The following is a 16,747-nucleotide window of genomic DNA, read 5'->3' as shown; positions in this document are numbered from 1 at the left end:
CCTCTCTTTCAGCAATTTAAAAGAAAGAGCGACATTTTTAACAGCCAGGTCTGGCTTGGAAATGCTGTTTATAAAGGCAAATAAATCGGTGTTGTTTGCACCAATCAGCCATGAGGTGGTTTTTTTTATTTTAAATTTTATTTTAGTTGGCATTTATTGTTAGCCCTCTCAAACAACTTTTTTTTGGGGGGATGGGAGCAGATAAGGCAAAATAAAAGCATTAATAATGTACAAGCTTGGGGCGTCCCCTCCCCTTTCGCTGTTCGGCCTGTGCCGTTTTTTGTGAATGTGAGAAGCACTTTTGTTTCCCCGGCATTTTAATGATGTAGACGGGCTTAATTGTGAATGCTTCCATTGAAAATGCTTCACGCTCCCTGCTTTAGGAAAGAAGACAGATAGATAAATAGATAGATAGACAGATACTTAAAGGCAGGGCACCTATTTACTCCTGCGTGGGCTGTGTTTCTATATGTGAGTTTTAAAGGGATTTTTTTGGAGGGGGGGGGGGCTTTGGGTCTGCCTCCTTTTTGCAAAACGTGATAAATATGCGAACATGCAGTAACAATAAACCTTGGTTCACAGCTAAACTTAAGCAGCTACGTCATTCCAAAGAGGAAGCCTACAGAAAAGGTGACAGAATGCTATACAATCAGGCCAAAACGTATTAATAAGAGAGAAAACTCTAATAAGAGCAGAAAACTCTTAAAAACATCACTGGCTACAGCAAACCTTCATCCCTTATATACCTTATCATTCTTGACTCTTGACGAATGTATCTTTTATGTACACTGAGAGCATTTGCGCCAAAGACAAATCACCCATGGCCAATAAAAGAATTCTATTCTATTCTATTCTCAATAAAGATTCTATTCTATTCCACCCTCAATAAAGATTCTATTCCATATTCTATTCTATTCCATATTCTATTCTATTCTATTCTTTTCCATATTCTATTCTATTGCATATTCTATTCTATTGCATATTCTATTCTATTCCATATTCTGCTCTATTCCATATTCTATTCTACTCCATATTCTATTCTATTCTATTCCATATTCTATTCTATTCCATATTCTCTTCTCTTCTCTTCTCTTCTCTTCTCTTCTCTTCTCTTCTCTTCTCTTCTCTTCTCTTCTCTTCTCTTCTCTTTCATTCCATATTCTATTCTACTCCATATTCTATTCTATTCCATGTTCTATTCTATTCCATATTGTATTCTATTCTATTCATATTGTGGAACGTCTTCAGAGTTGAGGAAAGCAGAGTTGAATGCAGAGAAGAGCAACCAGGATGATTAGGGGACTGGAGGCTAAAACACGATGAACGGTTGCAGGAACTGGGGTTGGCTAGTCCAGTGAAGAGGAGACATGATAGCAAGTGCTCCAATATTTGAGAAGCTGCCACAGAGAGGAGGAAGGGGTCAAGCTATTTTCCAAGGCACCTGAAGGCCAGACAAGGAATAATGGATGGAAACTGATCCAGGAGAGATTCAACCTGGAAATAAGGAGAAACTTTCTGACAGGGAGAACAATCCATGGAACAGAAGTTGCCTTCAGAAGTTGTGGGAGCTTCATCCCTGGAAGCTTTCAAGAAGAGACTGGACTGCCATCTGTCAGAAATGGCGTAGGGTCTCCTGCTTAGGCGGGGGGGTTGGACTAGATGACCTACAAGGTCTCTTCCAACTCTGTTAATCTGAGCTGCATAACCATGGGGCAGGCTGGCCTCATAGGAACCTCCCCTCCCCCGCTGCCTCCTCGACTTGCAACAGATCATTTAGTGACCATTGGAAATTACAGCAGCACAGTAAAATGTGACTTCTGACCGTTTTTCATACTTACGACCATTGCAGCATCCCCATGGTCAGGTGATCAGAACTCAGATTTCTGGCAACGGACTCGTATTTATGACGGTTGCAGTCTCCTGGGGTCATGGGATCCCCTTTTGTGACCTTCTGACAAGCGAAGTCATTGGGGAAGCCAGATTCACTTAACAACCGGGTTATTAGCTCAACTACTGCAGGGGTTTGCTTAACAACTGGCAAGCAAGGTCATAAAATGGGGCAGAGTTCACTGAACAACTGTCCTGCTTAGCAACAGGAACCTTGGGCTCCGTTGAGGTCGTAAGTCAAGAACTACCTGTATTACTTTTGCTTAATGATAGCTTCGCTGTTCGGTTTTTCAGTTATGTCTTTTCTCTCTGGCTTTTGGCTGTAATAAAGATTTGAATTCATGTAAATCCTACGGAGAGGGAGACGTACTCACTGAGAAGCTGTTCCAGAGATCATTTTTTCACTTAGTTTTACCTAAAGCAACAGAAACAGCGGAAAAAACAATGAATTTGAGATTAGATCGATGCCCTGCCTTTATTTTTGAACAACTTAAGAGGCGCACAGTGATCTCCCCTGCTGTTTTCCTCAAAATAACCCTATGAGGCAGTGGTGGAATTCCATTTTTGTTTACTTCTGGTTCTGTGAGCATGGCTTGGTGGGCATGGCACGGGAAGGTTACTGCAAAATCCCCATTCCCTCCCCACACCCACTAACCTGCTTTCCAGCTCCATTCTCCTCTGCAGGGCAACCAAAGAAGACCCAGCCAATCAGCTGGGACTTGGGAGGTGGAGAATAGATGGGGGCGGAGCCAGTCAGAGGTGGCATTGGCCAGTTCTCTGAACGACTCAAAATTTCTTCTCCTGGTTCCCTAGAACTTGTCGGAACCTGTTGAATACTGCCTCTGCTGTGAGGTGGGTTGGGTTGAGACCGAGAGAGAAGGGAACTGCCCCCCCAAAGTCATCAACTGGCTTTCATGTCTTAAGATGGAACTAGAATTCCCAGTCGCCCGGCTTCTAGTCCAGCGGATTCACCATTATGCCAAATTGCACTGCTTCAGAATTGGGCCAAAACACATTGGAAAGACTTTTTGCAAGATTGATGATGAGTTCAACCATGGTTTGTTGAATCAACTCTGATTAGTGAGGTCCGCCCAACACACCAAGTCATAAAACGTAGCTTGCAAACTTAAGTTGGATGAAGTCATATACCCAAGAGTTTTTTTTTTCCTCTTCCGCCTTTGGAGCAGATTAAATCTAAGCCCATTGGGGTTAAATCTAAGTCCATTCTTATTAATGCAAAGGCCATCAAAGAAAAGATCCATTTTGGACTATGGAATATTGATTCCAAGCCTTCTCCTCCAGAGTAGAATACTTGTGATTATGAGTCCCCCAAATTCTCAGAACCAGAATGCTCTTTTTTTTTTCATCAGGGCCACCCAAAGTTGTGCAAGGCAATGCTTTAGATCTGATTCTGACAACTGTAGAAGAGTACAAGTATGGGGTGATTCATTGAAGCAGCCATGTGAACTTAGAAACAGACATGGGTGTTTTAATGAGTTGGCAGTTTTGCCCAACACAATGTAACTTTCGACTCGAAGCGCAGAGCACAACTTGAAAAGAGGTTGGCAGCAGATGACCCGCTATGGTTGACCTTGGCTGAGGTCAGAAAGTGATGTAAGGCTAAATCTGGTTGGTATTTGGATAGAAGATCTTCAGGAAGTCCCAAGGCAGTGGACTAGATTGAAAAGTTGAAAAGAGAAGGCAAAGGAAACCAGAAGATAGCTTCTCTACTCTCGCCCAAGAAGACACCATGGTTATGTCTTAAGTTAAATAAACTCAACTCAGAAAAGACTTTTTAAAAGAAAAAAAACCTGCCGCCTGTTCCAGTTATGTCTTCAAAGAGGTCTTAATTTTCAATAAGAGAAGAAATAATCACGGGGCCAGCTTTCTTGATTTAATTTTGGAAGTGGTAATGGGGAGATTTATAAATAGTTACGTATGATAATAGAGTCAAACTCCTACAGAATATGACAGGTGGTGTATGATATCTAAAATTGCATTTCAAAACCTTTAGATGTAGGGTACCTCTGAACAACAGGTGTGGGAGGATAACAATGTGCATGACTTAAAGTTTCATATTCTTTTTTGTAAAGTGTTCCAGCTGATCCTGTTGAAAACAATGCTGCTTTGATCCAGCAAGTCTTATCTTGAATTTATGTCTGACATGAAATGAAGAGAGTTGGGAAACTTGCTGGAAACCTCTTAACAGGGTGGGGTGTGTGTGATGGACCAGGCTTGCAATGATAAGTAAAAACTGGATGTCCTTCCTAGATCTGAAATGCCTGAGATGCCTTCTAAGAGACCAAGCTAAGACTTTAAGAGCGGTAGCAACTAAGATTATTAAAGACCTGGAGATTGAAACATATGAAGAACAGTTGCAGGATTTGGGTTTGGCTAGACTAGAGAAAAGAAGGACTAGGAGGGACATGAATGATAGTGGTATTCCAGGATTTGAAGGGTTGCCACAAAGAAGAATGGGTCAAACTATTTTCCAAAGCACCAGAAGTCTAGAAGAAGACAAGAAACAATGGATGGAAATTTATCAAGGAGAGAAGCAACCTGGAACTAAGAAGAAACTTCTGGCAGTGAGGACAATTAACCAGTGGAACAGTTTGCCTCCAGAAGTTGTGGCTGCTTCATCACTGGAGGCTTTTAAGAAGAGATTATGCAGCCACTTGTCTGGAATGGTATAGGCCAGGACCTCTTGCTTGATCAAGGATTGAACTACTAGAAGACCTCTGAGGTCCCTTCCAGCTCTATCCTGAATTATTCCTTTATGTTTATCCTGCCCATTCCTAAAGTTGAATGTATTAGAATGGAATGGAATGGAATGGAATGGAATGGAAGGGAAGGGAAGGGAAGGGAAGGGAAGGGAAGGGAAGGGAAGGGAAGAGAAGAGAAGAGAAGAGAAGAGAAGAGACGAGAAGAGAAGAGAAGAGAAGAGAAGAGAAGAGAAGAGAAGAGAAGAGAAGAGAAGAGAAGAGAAGAGAATGGGAATGGAATGGAATGGAATAGAAGAGAGAAGAGAAGAGAAGAGAAGAGAAGAGAAGAGAAGAGAAGAGAAGAGAAGAGAAGAGAAGAGAAGAGAAGAGAATTCTTTATTGGCCAAGTGTGATTAGACACACAAGGAATTTGTCTTGGTGCGTAAGCTCTCAGTGTACATAAAAGAAAAGATACATGCGTCAAGAATCATAAGGTTGAGGGACAGGTCAGTTCACGGCTTGACCTTCCCAGCCACACCTCCTAGGATCCCCTTCCAGGGAAAAATACGTTGTGGACTCACCTTCATCTGCAGCTCATAGAGTTGTCCCTCCAGATTGGCTTTGTCTTCCCGCAACCGGTTTAACTCTTGTGCAGTATTGGTCAGCAATTCAGCATCCGTGATGGAGAAATGGTGCTCTGGTGGGCCAGGATCCAAATCATGGGAGCCCAGCAACCTGATTTGCTCCCGTTGCATCCTAACATCAAGCAAACATGTTATTGAGCATTGGCCTACAGTCTCAGCTTCAAGGATCTTAAGAGCGTACCAGAAAGGTTACTAAAGCATCTTCCAGTACCTTGCTAGAACGATGAACGGTTGCAGGAACTGAGCATGGCTAGTCTAGGGAAGAGAAGGACCAGGGGAGACAGGATAGCAGTCTCCCAACATTTGAGGGGCTGCCACAGAGAGGAGGAAGGGGTCAAGCTATTTTCCAAAGCACCCAAAGGCCAGACAAGGAACAATGGATGGAAACTAATCAAGGAGAGATTCAACCTGGAAATGAGGAATTTTCTGACAGTGAGAACCATCAACCAACAGAACAGAAGTTGCCTTTGGAAGTTGTGGGAACTTCATCACTGGAGGCTTTCAAGAAGAGACTGGACTGCCATCGGTCAGAAATGGCGTAGGGTCTCCTGCTTGGGCAGGGGGTTGGACTAGATGACCTACAAGGTCCCTACCACTCTGTTCATCTGCATCTCAGAATTTAATTTGCCTACCCAGCTCCCATCATTGATATCAGGGGGTGATGCCGAAAGTTCCTTTCCCTGATGAGGTCCATGGGAGATGCCTGAGATAGCAGGACCTTCCTGAAACAGCCCCCATTCTATGGAATAAACTCCCTCCAGAAGTATGTACAGTGCCCAGCAAGGCCAGATATTGTCTATAAATAGGGATCAAGCCCAGTACTCGCACTGATGGTGATGCCTAGTTGGGTAATAAAATGTCTGCCAGCAAACAACTTAGCTCAGAGAGCATCAAGGACTCTACAAAGTCAGTGTTTTAGAAGGCGCAACATCCCCAAGTCTTGGGTCTCAGGTGTGCTGTCCTCCAACTTGGCCCCTTCTCTTACCTGTAGGCAATGAGTAGACCCTCATGCTTCTTGACCAAATTTTGCATGCGCTTCCTGTAACCGCGGGCAGCTCTAGCCAGCTGTTCCTCCCGAGATTTATAGGAAGTCCGGATGTCTTTCAACATGCTGTCCACAAAATGCTTCATTTGACTGGGCTCCTTTTTAGCCGGTGATGATTTACTATCGATGTATTCCTTGAAACACAAATACACTGGGTGAGATTAGAGAACGGGGCACGCTCGCATTAACTGTTTCTTGACCCATCAGCTCACTCTGTTCGGGTTTTTTTTCATTTGTTTGTTGATTATATTTTTATCCCACATTTATTATTTTGTAAGTGGCTCAAGGCAAACAATATATTTAATACCTTTTCCTCCTATTTTCCCCGTAACAACCCTGTGAGGTGGGTTGGACTAGCTCAAAGTCACCAGCTAGTTTTCAGTCCTAACGTAAGACTAGAACTCACCATCTCCTGGCGATTGGTCCAAGGTTGTCCAGCTGGCTTTCATGGCTAAGGCAGGACTAGAACTCACCATCTCCTGGAGATTAGCCCAAAGGTACCCAGTTTTGCTTTCATGGCTAAGGCAGGACTAGATCTCACCATCTCCTGGTGATTGGTCCAAGGTCACTCAGCTGGCTTTCATGCCTAAGATGGGACTAGAACTCCCAGTCTCCTGGGGATTGACCCAAAGGCACCCCGTTTAACTTTCATGCCTTAAAGCAGGACTAGAACTCCCAGTCGCTGAATATTGGCTTGAAGTCACCCAGCCAGCTTTCATGCTTAAGATGGGACTAGAACTCACAATCTCCTGGTTTCTAAGCCAGCACCTTAACTACCACATCAAACTGATATTCCAATTCCCACCACCCTCCCTGCAGTCTAATTTGTGCCTTGGTGGTTTGGCTTTCAAAATGTGATCAACCGGTGCAACGTGGGATAAGTTACCTACTTACTCCATGGCACCCAAATCTGGGCTGGTTTTCTTTTGACTCTGGCAATGTTTGAGTTGCTCTTGATTTGGGTTGCTTTAATGGGGTGAAGCAAGTTAAGAGAGGCATCGGGAACCGCCCACCAATGAGAAATGCTTACCGCCAGATCTGTGATGTACTGAACAAGGTGCGAACGATATTCCTCATTCAACTCCTTGAGTTGTAACTGTAGCCTGGAATTCTCAGACTCAACCTCCTGAAGATGGCCTTGGGAGGACAGCAATATCTGTAGCCCCAAGAGAGAAAAATATACAGGTAGTCCTTGACTTGCGACCAAAATTGGAACTTGCTTTAAGGAAATGGAGACTGGTGGTACCTCCACATTCCCAAACACTCTTACACCTTTGAATCTGGAGTGCTGGGATATTCTTTGTCAGATGGATAAAATAATAATGGAGGCGCCAGGATTCTGGCAGTTACTCCAATTAAATCATGAGCCTCGAGCCACACTCCCAAAACTAACAAGGATTTATTTGAAGGTAACATTCTACGTCCGGCACTAACCTGGGCACAGCTGACTCTGAGATAACGTAATTCACTGTCACCCTTGATCCTGCTTTCCCCCCCACCCCTCTGGGTGTATCATCCAACAAAACACGTCCATAGCCAAGAGTCCTCAATCATGCTCTCCAATTAAATTTTTGCCTGGCAGAAGCTTCAGTCATCGAATCAGTCTCTGAAGACAATATGAATGGAATGTACTTTCGATTCCACACTGCTGCCTACTCTTTGAAACTCCTTTCTTTCTGTTGACAACTATAAAATGTGTATATACAAAATGTTTTATGAGTTGATTCCAGTCTCTGACTCTTCCTCCTGTCTCCCAAGGCCATTCCCACATACCATTACCCATCCCGTCACATACACAGCAGGACCGATTGATTCTCACCGCCGACTCTTCTGCCAGTTTATGCTGCGTGTGCCGGATTGCTTTCTTGGCCTCCTGCAGTTCCTTGCCCATCGTGATCCTGGAGACACCAAAAACAATATAAATATTGCACTTTGTCTTTTATTGTTGGTGAGCTGCTCTTCATGGACCCGGAGCTCCGTTTAATGCTTTTAGGTAGATACGGGGATAGAACAATTATGGAAAATTCATGAGGCCTTCCTTTTCTGGCACTTTCTGTTATTTGGGGCAGGAATATATTTTCTTGTGTCAAGCTTATTTTATTCTTAAACCGAAACAGTGATGTAGTCCATTCCTCCAAAGGTTTGGTGTCTAGGAAGCTCCAGGTAGTGCCAAACTATGAGCTCAGGGTCATATGAAGTCCTGAGTACGCAGGTGCTAAACTCTTGTCCCAGAGGTGCATTTTCAAAAGGCAACTGGACGTTCTTGGTTTTTCCTTGAAGACATTTCACTTCTCATCCAAGAAGGTTTCTCCTTTCTCCTTCCATCCTCCACCTTTCAGTCAGAACTGAAGAAGCTTCTTGGGCATGAAGCGAAATGTCATCAAAATCCAGTTGCCTTTTGAAAAAGCACCTCTGGGACATGTCTATGACTCCATAGACATGTGCTACCCTCATATGATCTTGGTTAAGGAGGTCCACATCTGGTTCAGTCTGGTTCCTTCTTCTGTCTCATGCAGTATGTTTTAGTAATAGCAGTAGCACTTAGACTTATGTACCACCACAGTGCTTTATGGCCCTCTCTAAGGGGTTTACAGGGTCAGCCTATTGTCCCTGAGAATCTGGGTCCTCCTTTTATGATGGAAGGATGAGTCAACCTTGAGCCGCTCATAATTGAACACCTGGAGTGAGCAGTGATTTAGCCTGAAATATTGCATTCTAATTACTGCACCACCACAGCTCTTTTTAACCAGATCAAGGGATGGACGGGCAGAAATTACATAGATGGCTGCCGTTCACATGGAAATGTGAACATGTTCCTTCATTTTGCAAGTCGTTGGAATAGAGATGTCCAACGATCATGACTCAAAACCAATCTTCTCTGCTTTGAAGCCCACATTGGGAGCCTGCAGTCGGAGGAATAGATCTCCAAATCGTGCAGCCAACTTATGAGCTTTCTTTACCCGACTGATCATATCTCCAATTTTCGACATCCAGGAGAGTCTGGCAGGAAAAGCATAGTAGCTGCAATATTTGAGAGATGGACTTCCAGGAAGATCGGTTGTCCAACCTCAATCCATAACTCCAGGAGAAAGGTGGAATAACCTCTCTCACTTCCACCTATAGGGCTGCTCTCCATGGTCCTGAATTCAAGTCTTCTTGCTTCGTTTCCCTTGTAATGCTGACTTTTTATGGCCTTTTGATCCTCCTCCTCCTCCTTGAGTTGGGTGAATCATATATTTTCCTGCTTTTCTTCAGAGACCAAGCCAAACTTTGGGACAGAAAGAGAAGGCCTTAGATATGCTAAAATAATCCAGAACAAAGAAAATTCCTTTAGCTACAGGTTTGATTTGATACATAAGAACTTTCCAATTCCTGAATTTCTTAAAATGCTTTTAAATGCTGTTGTCCAGTATCTGTAAAAGGGTGAAGGAGAAATGTATGACACAGTGTAAGTGTTCCAGGTTTCTACTTTGGACAGCAGTTTCCCCCTGTTTCTTAATGAAAACAATTGGACAGCTAAAATGTTAGCACCCCATAAAAATTTGTAAATCACACAGACTCAGTTGGTTTAGTAGGACTTGGGTATGGAGAGATCTTACTCACATTCTCTCCTCCAATTTCTGTTGCTGGGAATTGTACATTTCTCTCATTTTTTCCATCTCTTCAGTGATGTGACCTTGGTTTCCAAGTAACTGTTGAATGGGAAAACAATCATTCAGACAGAGCTATGCCTCTTCATCCCTCTTCATCCTGAATATTTTCAATCTGATTGATTTAGATTATAAACTCCATAATTTGGGGAATGAAGTGGGCCTTCGACTCACACTTTTCTCCAATTTTTGACGTTCCTGTTCTGAAGCCGCCACCACATCTTCGGGCTAAAAGAAATGAAGCATGCATTGGAGCAGTTAATACATGGAATCAAAACAGGACCCCCCTACAATCCAATTGAAGGATATTATTACTGTCACTCATCCGTTTGGAAAACAAATTCTGAAACAAAATAGGAGAAACACAGTAAAACTTAATTATTACAAAATTAATGTAGTGAAGTATAAGAAGAATTAGTGGGTGACATAATAGCAGTATTCCAGTATTTGTGGGATGGCCACAAAGAAGAGGGGGTCAAATTATTCTCCAAAGCATCCAAGGGCAGGACAAGAAACAATGGATGGAAACTAACCAAGGAGAGAAGCAACCTAGAACTAAGGAGAAACTTCATAACAGTGCGGACAATTAATCAGTGGACTTAGCTTTGCCTCCAGAAATCATGGGCACTCCATCACTGGATGTTTTCAAGAAGAAACTAGAGTTACTAGACAATTATTTGAAATAGTATAGGTTCTCCTGCTTGAGCAGGGGGCTGGACCTGAAGACCTCCAAGGTCCCTTCCAGCTCTATATATATAAAAGCAAAATACCACTCACACATCACAAAATCTCCAGAACTGTAAAACCTACACACTTGAAACTTGGCACGCCTGTTCCTCTTGGCTTCTAGGTGCTCACTAAGAAAGGATTTCTCGAAATGACTATCAGAGCATGAGTATTCCCTATATTATTATTATTAACACGCTCTGATGCTAAGGAGTTCTGCTCCACCTCCCCACCTGAAAAGAAATCTCTTCCAAATGCAAAACACAAGCAGAGGAGAGGAGTTTCAGTTTTAGTTTCACAGCAGCAACCAGCTTTAGTACAGAACAGTTGAGCTAGGCCACATCCAGGCTCCTTGCTGTCTCCTTCTTGCTCACACAGCAAATACTCAGTTTCCAAACAGCCCTCAACTCTCTCACACACTGACAGGACGCTAGCCAGATGAATACCGATGGATGCTGGTAGGAAGAGGCAGAATTCCCCCCCACCCTTAATTTTCCTCCCCCCAAAACTAAGCCCAACCACATAGTTTCGTAGCGAAGCATGGGTATCAAGCTACTGTAGCTCTATTCTAAAATTATTGGCTTGGGATTGGGCTGCCTAAGGGATAGTTGAGGATTACCTGAATTGTTTTAATTGTTTTATATTTTTAACTGTTGAGGTGGGCAGCTATGCAGATCAAGTCAATAAATATCACACTTGGTTCACAGCAAAGAGAGGCAGAAAGACTGCAGGTACCTTGGCTTTGTGGGCAGAGAGGCGATGGACCAAGGTTCGCACCCGCTTCACTTCAGCAGGCGGATTTTCTGCTTCAGACTGGGACTCCGTGCTCTTGGTTTGGAGGTGGTATGGATGCTCCTGCTTGGACTTAACCAGGTTAAGTAACTCCCTGCTCAGTTCTTCGTTCTTGGAGACCTAATAAATGAGAGAGTGGATGAATGCAGTGATCCCACCCGCTCATCCGCCCACCCCAAATAGCTGCAGCTTCACAAGATCGCGGGATCTTGGAGAGTTCACTGTTCTCGTGTGAGGTCATGTAGGATCTTAGGGATGAGTCTGCTGAAATCTTGCAAGGGTTGATTATTCCATAAGATGTTGTTCCCTGTTTTTAATGCCCACTGGAAATGCTGCCGATTCCAGAACCACTCGCTCTTATGGCATTAAAAAAAAAAAAGCATGATCGTTCCAGCATTTATATGAAGACAATTTGCAATCAAATGGTCTTTGAATCTAAATCTTCAGCTCTGGATATGTCACCGAGCCTCAGATCCTAATTACAACACTTCCACCACTGACCCCTTGATTTCTTCCTCCCCAGTTTGATAGTTGCTCTGATGGAATGGACTGAGTCAGATTCCCAGGAGGAAGGGTGTGAATTCTAGAGGAGTAAGAGACAACTCAGTTCAGATAATTTGTGTGAGAGAAAGAGGTTGAAGACAGCTCCTCCCTAATTGTTTCCAGGGTACGTGATTGATGTGGGGTATAGTCTGCTTCAATTTGGCAAGATTCTGTCTATGGGCGAGGAACAATAAAGAAATCTAATTGGAAGAAACACTAATTTGGGGAGCTTGCTCTTCCCTTCCCAACCCTCCCTTCCCCTTCCCTCCTTCCTCTTCTCCTCCCTCCCTCCCTCCCTTCCTTCCGGAGGTGGCATTCAGCAGGTTCTGACCAGTTCTGGAGAACTGGTAGCAGAAATTTTGAGTAGTTCGGAGAACCGGAAAATCCTGATTGGAGATTTTACAGTATCCTTCCTCTGCCAAGCCCACCAAGCCACACCCACAGAACCAATAGTAAAAAAAAATTTGAATCCCACCACTCCTTCCTTCCTTCCTTCCTTCCTTCCTTCCTTCCTTCCTCCCTTCTTTCCTTCTCTATCTCCCTCTTTCCTCCCTCCCTCCCCTATCTCCCTTTTCCTTCCTTCCTTTTTTCCTTCCTTCCTTCCTTCCTTCCTTCCTTCCTTCCCATCTGGATTCCCAGGAAGAAAGGAGTTGATTCCAGAGGAGTAACATACAACTCAGTTCTGACAGTTTGTATGAAAGGGTGAAGACAAGCTCCTTCCTGATACTCGTAACTCTCAAAGTATATCCTTTATGTAGGTGCTGGCCTGCTTCAGTTTGGCAAGATTCTGTCTATAGGTGAAGAACAATAACCTGCTTGGAAGAAACATTACATGTCTTTCTAGGTGTTTGGAAACTGATAGCTGCCTAGTGTCTGAAGCAGGTGAAGGATTATTCATGAGCAGCTCATACCTCCTGTTCGTGCTCCTTGTCCAACACAAGGTAGTTGCTCTTCAAAGCAAGGTACTCGTTCCCCAACTCCTTGTGGTCATTCTCCAAGGTGTGCAGGCGTTCCTGCAAAGCATCCCGTTCCCCAGTGGTCCTCTCATCACGGAGCTCAATCTCCAGAATACGATTCTCCAAGTCCAAGATCTGGGGGAGTAAATCCAGAGAGAGAAATGCAGGTCAGAAATAAGCATGGATCGAGAATGGGAATAGGAAAGTAGAACACACGTTAAATCCACACTTCCCATTATGCAACTGGATCAGAGGTGGTAGGCAGCCGGTTCTGACCAGTTCTGGAGAACCGGTAGTGGAAATTTTGAGTAGTTCGGAGAACCGACAAATCCCACCTCTGACTGGCCCCGCCCCCATCTATTCTCCGCCCCCTGAGTCCCAGCTGATCGGCTGGGTCTCCTTTGGTTGCCCTGCACAGGAGAATGGAGCTGGAAAGCAGGTTAGAGGGGTGGTGAGGGAATGCGGATTTTACAGTATCCTTCCCCTGCCATGCCCACCAAGCCACACCCACCAAGCCAAGCCACGTCTACCAAGCCAAGCCACGCCTACCAAGCCAAGCCACACCCACCAAGCCAAGCCACGCCCGCAGAACTGGTAGTAAAAATTTTTGAATCCCACCACTGAACTGGATCATGGATGGAGAAATGTGTGGAGTGGACACAGAGGTCAGCTGTGACACAAAATATGAGGGGTAAAAAAATAACCAAGTATCAGTTTATAAAGGTGCAATAATTAAATCACCTATGAAAGATGACATACCAGATTCTTCAGTTCAAAGTTCTCAGCTTCATGTTGTTCTCTCTTTTTATTGGTTTCGATTTGGAAATCAACAAAGTCTTTGGAAATCTATGGAAACAGATCCATCAAGCTTACTTTGTACCCCCCGGGGATAAAAAACAGCAAGAATTGATCCCCTGCATTTCCTTTTAATGACCCCATAATCCCTTGCGGGGTGTAGTCTGGGCAACTGAACGAAGCAGAGTTGTTTACTGGCCAGATGCCTTTCTTGTCGCCAATGCAGAGTTTTGTTCAGCAGATACATTCTCAGTGTGCCCAGAAAGAAAAATATCTGCCTCTACCTAGGATCGAACTCACAGCCTCCTGATCGCGAGGCAAGAGCTTCACCCCTAGGCCACTGCACCAGTCAAATTTGTCCCCTACATGCCCCCTTAAAACCAGAAGTAGGTGGTCCTAGAAACTGTTGAATGTGACCTTCTGCACGAAGGACATTTTTTAGTATTTCCGCAGAAAATTGGCCACCCTTGCAAAGCTGATGTCAACAGAGCAGCAAATTTGTCCCCCTGTTACCTTGAGCTTCTCCTCTTCGCTGCGAATCAGCCTGGAGGACAGGTCCGCCTTGGAGAGAGCCAATTGTCCCAGCCTCTCCTGCAGTTCTCCCACCTTTCCATAGAGCCTTTCGTTTCGATCTTGCAGCTGAACCTGAGTGAGGGAAGAGGGATATTCTGTGCTCCTGTAGAAGACTTTCATTCTGGCAAACTTTCAGAGTAAGAAGAACAAGAGTGCCCTAAAACGCTCCCAAGAACTGGCGCTTTTCAAGTGAACTTCAGGCCCTGAGTGGCTATTTTATTTTATTATTTGATTTATTTATTTTGTCAAGCATGTATTAGATCACAAATACAAGTATAAACATGATTATTAATACATGAAGTGGGTAAAAATAAAAGGGAACATTAGGACAGGGACGGTAGGCACGTTGGTGCGCTTATGCACGTCCCGTATGGACCTCTTGGGAAAGGAGTGAGGTCAATAGTAGACAGTCTAAGGTTAAAGTTTTGGGGGTTTGGGGAAGAAACCACAGAGTCAGGTAGAGTATTCCAAACATTGACCACTCTGTTGATGAAGTCGTATTTCATGCAATCAAGTTTAGTGCGGTTTACCTTGAGTTTGTATCTATTGTGTACTCTTGTATTGTTATGGTTGAAGCTGAAGTATTCATTGACAGGTAGGACATTGCAATATAATTTTAAGTACTATACTTAGATTGGACCAAAGGCAGCGTAGTTCTAGGTTGTCTAGGTCTAGAATTTAAAGTCTGGTGGCATAAGGTATTCTGCAACGAGTAGAGCAGTGGAGAATTCTTCTTGTGAAATATTTCTGGACTTTCTCAACTGTATTAATATCAGATACGTAATGTGGGTTCCAGACTGATGAGCTGTATTCAAGTATTGGTCTAGCAAACGTTTTGTAAGTAAAAAGAAAGAGAGAGTTGTGTTGGCGAGGTCCCAGATCTGGCCAAAATTGCACTGAAAGAGGGAGGAGGACAAGATCTTGAGAAGGAGAAGAATGCAATCTAAAACTTGATTGATACAAAAGCATCAGCAAAAGGAGAGGAAGATGAAGGCAAAGTTAAAGGAGAAAATGCTATGCTTGCTTTCAGAATTGCAGATTTTTGAAGGTAAAGGGGAGCCAGTTTGGTATAGGAGTTCAAGTCATCGGGTTAGAAACTGGGTGACCATGAATTCTAGTCCCCCTTAGGCCAGTCTCTCTCAGCCCTAGGTAGGAAGGAAGACAAACCATTTCTGAAAAACCTTGTTGAGGAAACCAGAAGGATTGGTCCAGGCCATCTCTGACACAACTGAACAAAAGAAAAATTTAAAGCCACAGGGGATATCACAATAATATCAATGAATGGATTTTCCTTCTGGGTTTTGGGAAGGGATGTCATCTCTGTTCTTCCTGATACATTTTTAAATTATAGCACATCATATAAATAAATTATAAGGTGCATGAGACACTCTTCATATTTCCTGCTTCACAGGGGCACCCAGTAGCCCTGCCAATTTTCAACAATTGTGCTGTGAAATTCAAGGAGCTGGTAGGGAGGAAACTTATGAACATGGAAAAGAAGTTTGAACGTGGCAAGTGGATTATCTCTGGTTTGGGATTAGGGAGAAGATACAGCTGAGAGAGAGGGAGAGGGAGAGATACGATAAATGATAGAGAGAGAGAGTAGATAGGGAGGGAGGGAGGGAGGGAGAGAGAGAGAGAAAGATACCATAAGATAGATAATCTAGAGATAGATAGAGAAAGAGATAGATGATAAATGATATATAGAGTAGATAGATAGATAGATAGAATCTAGAGAGAGAATCTAGAGAAAGAATCTAGAGAGAGAGATGATAAATGATATATAGAGTAGATAGATAAATAGATAGGTGATAGATAGATACATAAATACATAAATAGATGATAGATAGATAGATACCATAAGATAGATAATCTGGAGATAGATAAGAGAGAGAGAGAGATGATCAATGATATATAGAGTAGAGAGATAAATAGATGATAGATAGATGATAGATAGATAGATAGATAGATAGATAGATGATAGATAGATAGATAGATAGATAGATAGATAGATAGATAGATAGATAGATAGATAGATGATAGATAGATAGATAGATCTCCCCCCAAATGGTGCAGAGTTATTTTGAAGATTATAGATAGTCACATTAGCTGCCATGGCCTTTTTGAAATGGGAGTTTAAAGCGATAGAACTGTTCTGGCTATCTCTGCTTCCTGGACCTTGGTTACTGTAATACCAATATAACAGGACAAGAAAACGTTTATTTGAACCCTTAACTTTTTCACCCACTTACATTTTCATTGGTGAGGCACTGAACTTGCTCTTGGAAAGTGCCAAGGTACTCAGGATCTTTGGCCATGGAGTCCTAGCTGTGAGGATGAAGCTTTGCCTGTATGGAGCAAAATCCAGGCAGGAGCCAAAGAATGTTGTCTGAATGGCAAGGAAAGAAGTTTTCCCCTTGTTCTGGCAGGTGAA

At 43.3% G+C, this 16,747-nt stretch overlaps 1 protein-coding gene across 2 annotated transcripts in view; it reads right to left on the bottom strand.

The window, feature by feature from the left end:
* Positions 1 to 16,747, bottom strand: part of CCDC78 (coiled-coil domain containing 78) — a 25,049-nt gene extending 8,302 nt beyond the window's left edge. Inside the window, exons 1-12 of one of the 2 annotated variants that reach the window (XM_026704577.2) lie at positions 16,566 to 16,747; positions 14,254 to 14,385; positions 13,705 to 13,791; positions 12,901 to 13,080; positions 11,390 to 11,566; positions 10,103 to 10,156; positions 9,882 to 9,970; positions 8,098 to 8,176; positions 7,309 to 7,434; positions 6,219 to 6,412; positions 5,171 to 5,345; positions 2,262 to 2,302 (exon numbers count right to left, since the gene is read on the bottom strand). In XM_026704577.2, coding sequence (XP_026560362.1) covers positions 2,262 to 2,302; positions 5,171 to 5,345; positions 6,219 to 6,412; positions 7,309 to 7,434; positions 8,098 to 8,176; positions 9,882 to 9,970; positions 10,103 to 10,156; positions 11,390 to 11,566; positions 12,901 to 13,080; positions 13,705 to 13,791; positions 14,254 to 14,385; positions 16,566 to 16,631 — 1,400 coding nt within the window. In that variant the 5' untranslated portion in view covers positions 16,632 to 16,747. Of the gene's footprint in view, positions 1 to 2,257; positions 2,303 to 5,170; positions 5,346 to 6,218; positions 6,413 to 7,308; positions 7,435 to 8,097; positions 8,177 to 9,881; positions 9,971 to 10,102; positions 10,157 to 11,389; positions 11,567 to 12,900; positions 13,081 to 13,704; positions 13,792 to 14,253; positions 14,386 to 16,565 lie in introns of both variants that reach the window. The other variant, XM_087912469.1, reaches the window with a different exon arrangement.

The sequence above is a fragment of the Pseudonaja textilis genome, chromosome 14, assembly GCF_049901715.1.
Source record: "Pseudonaja textilis isolate UNSWEBS1 chromosome 14, rPseTex1.2, whole genome shotgun sequence".
In the NCBI taxonomy this organism is placed as follows: Eukaryota; Metazoa; Chordata; class Lepidosauria; order Squamata; family Elapidae; genus Pseudonaja; species Pseudonaja textilis.
The sequence above is the reverse complement of the archived record's forward strand: the minus strand, read 5'-3'. Positions and strand labels throughout refer to the sequence as shown.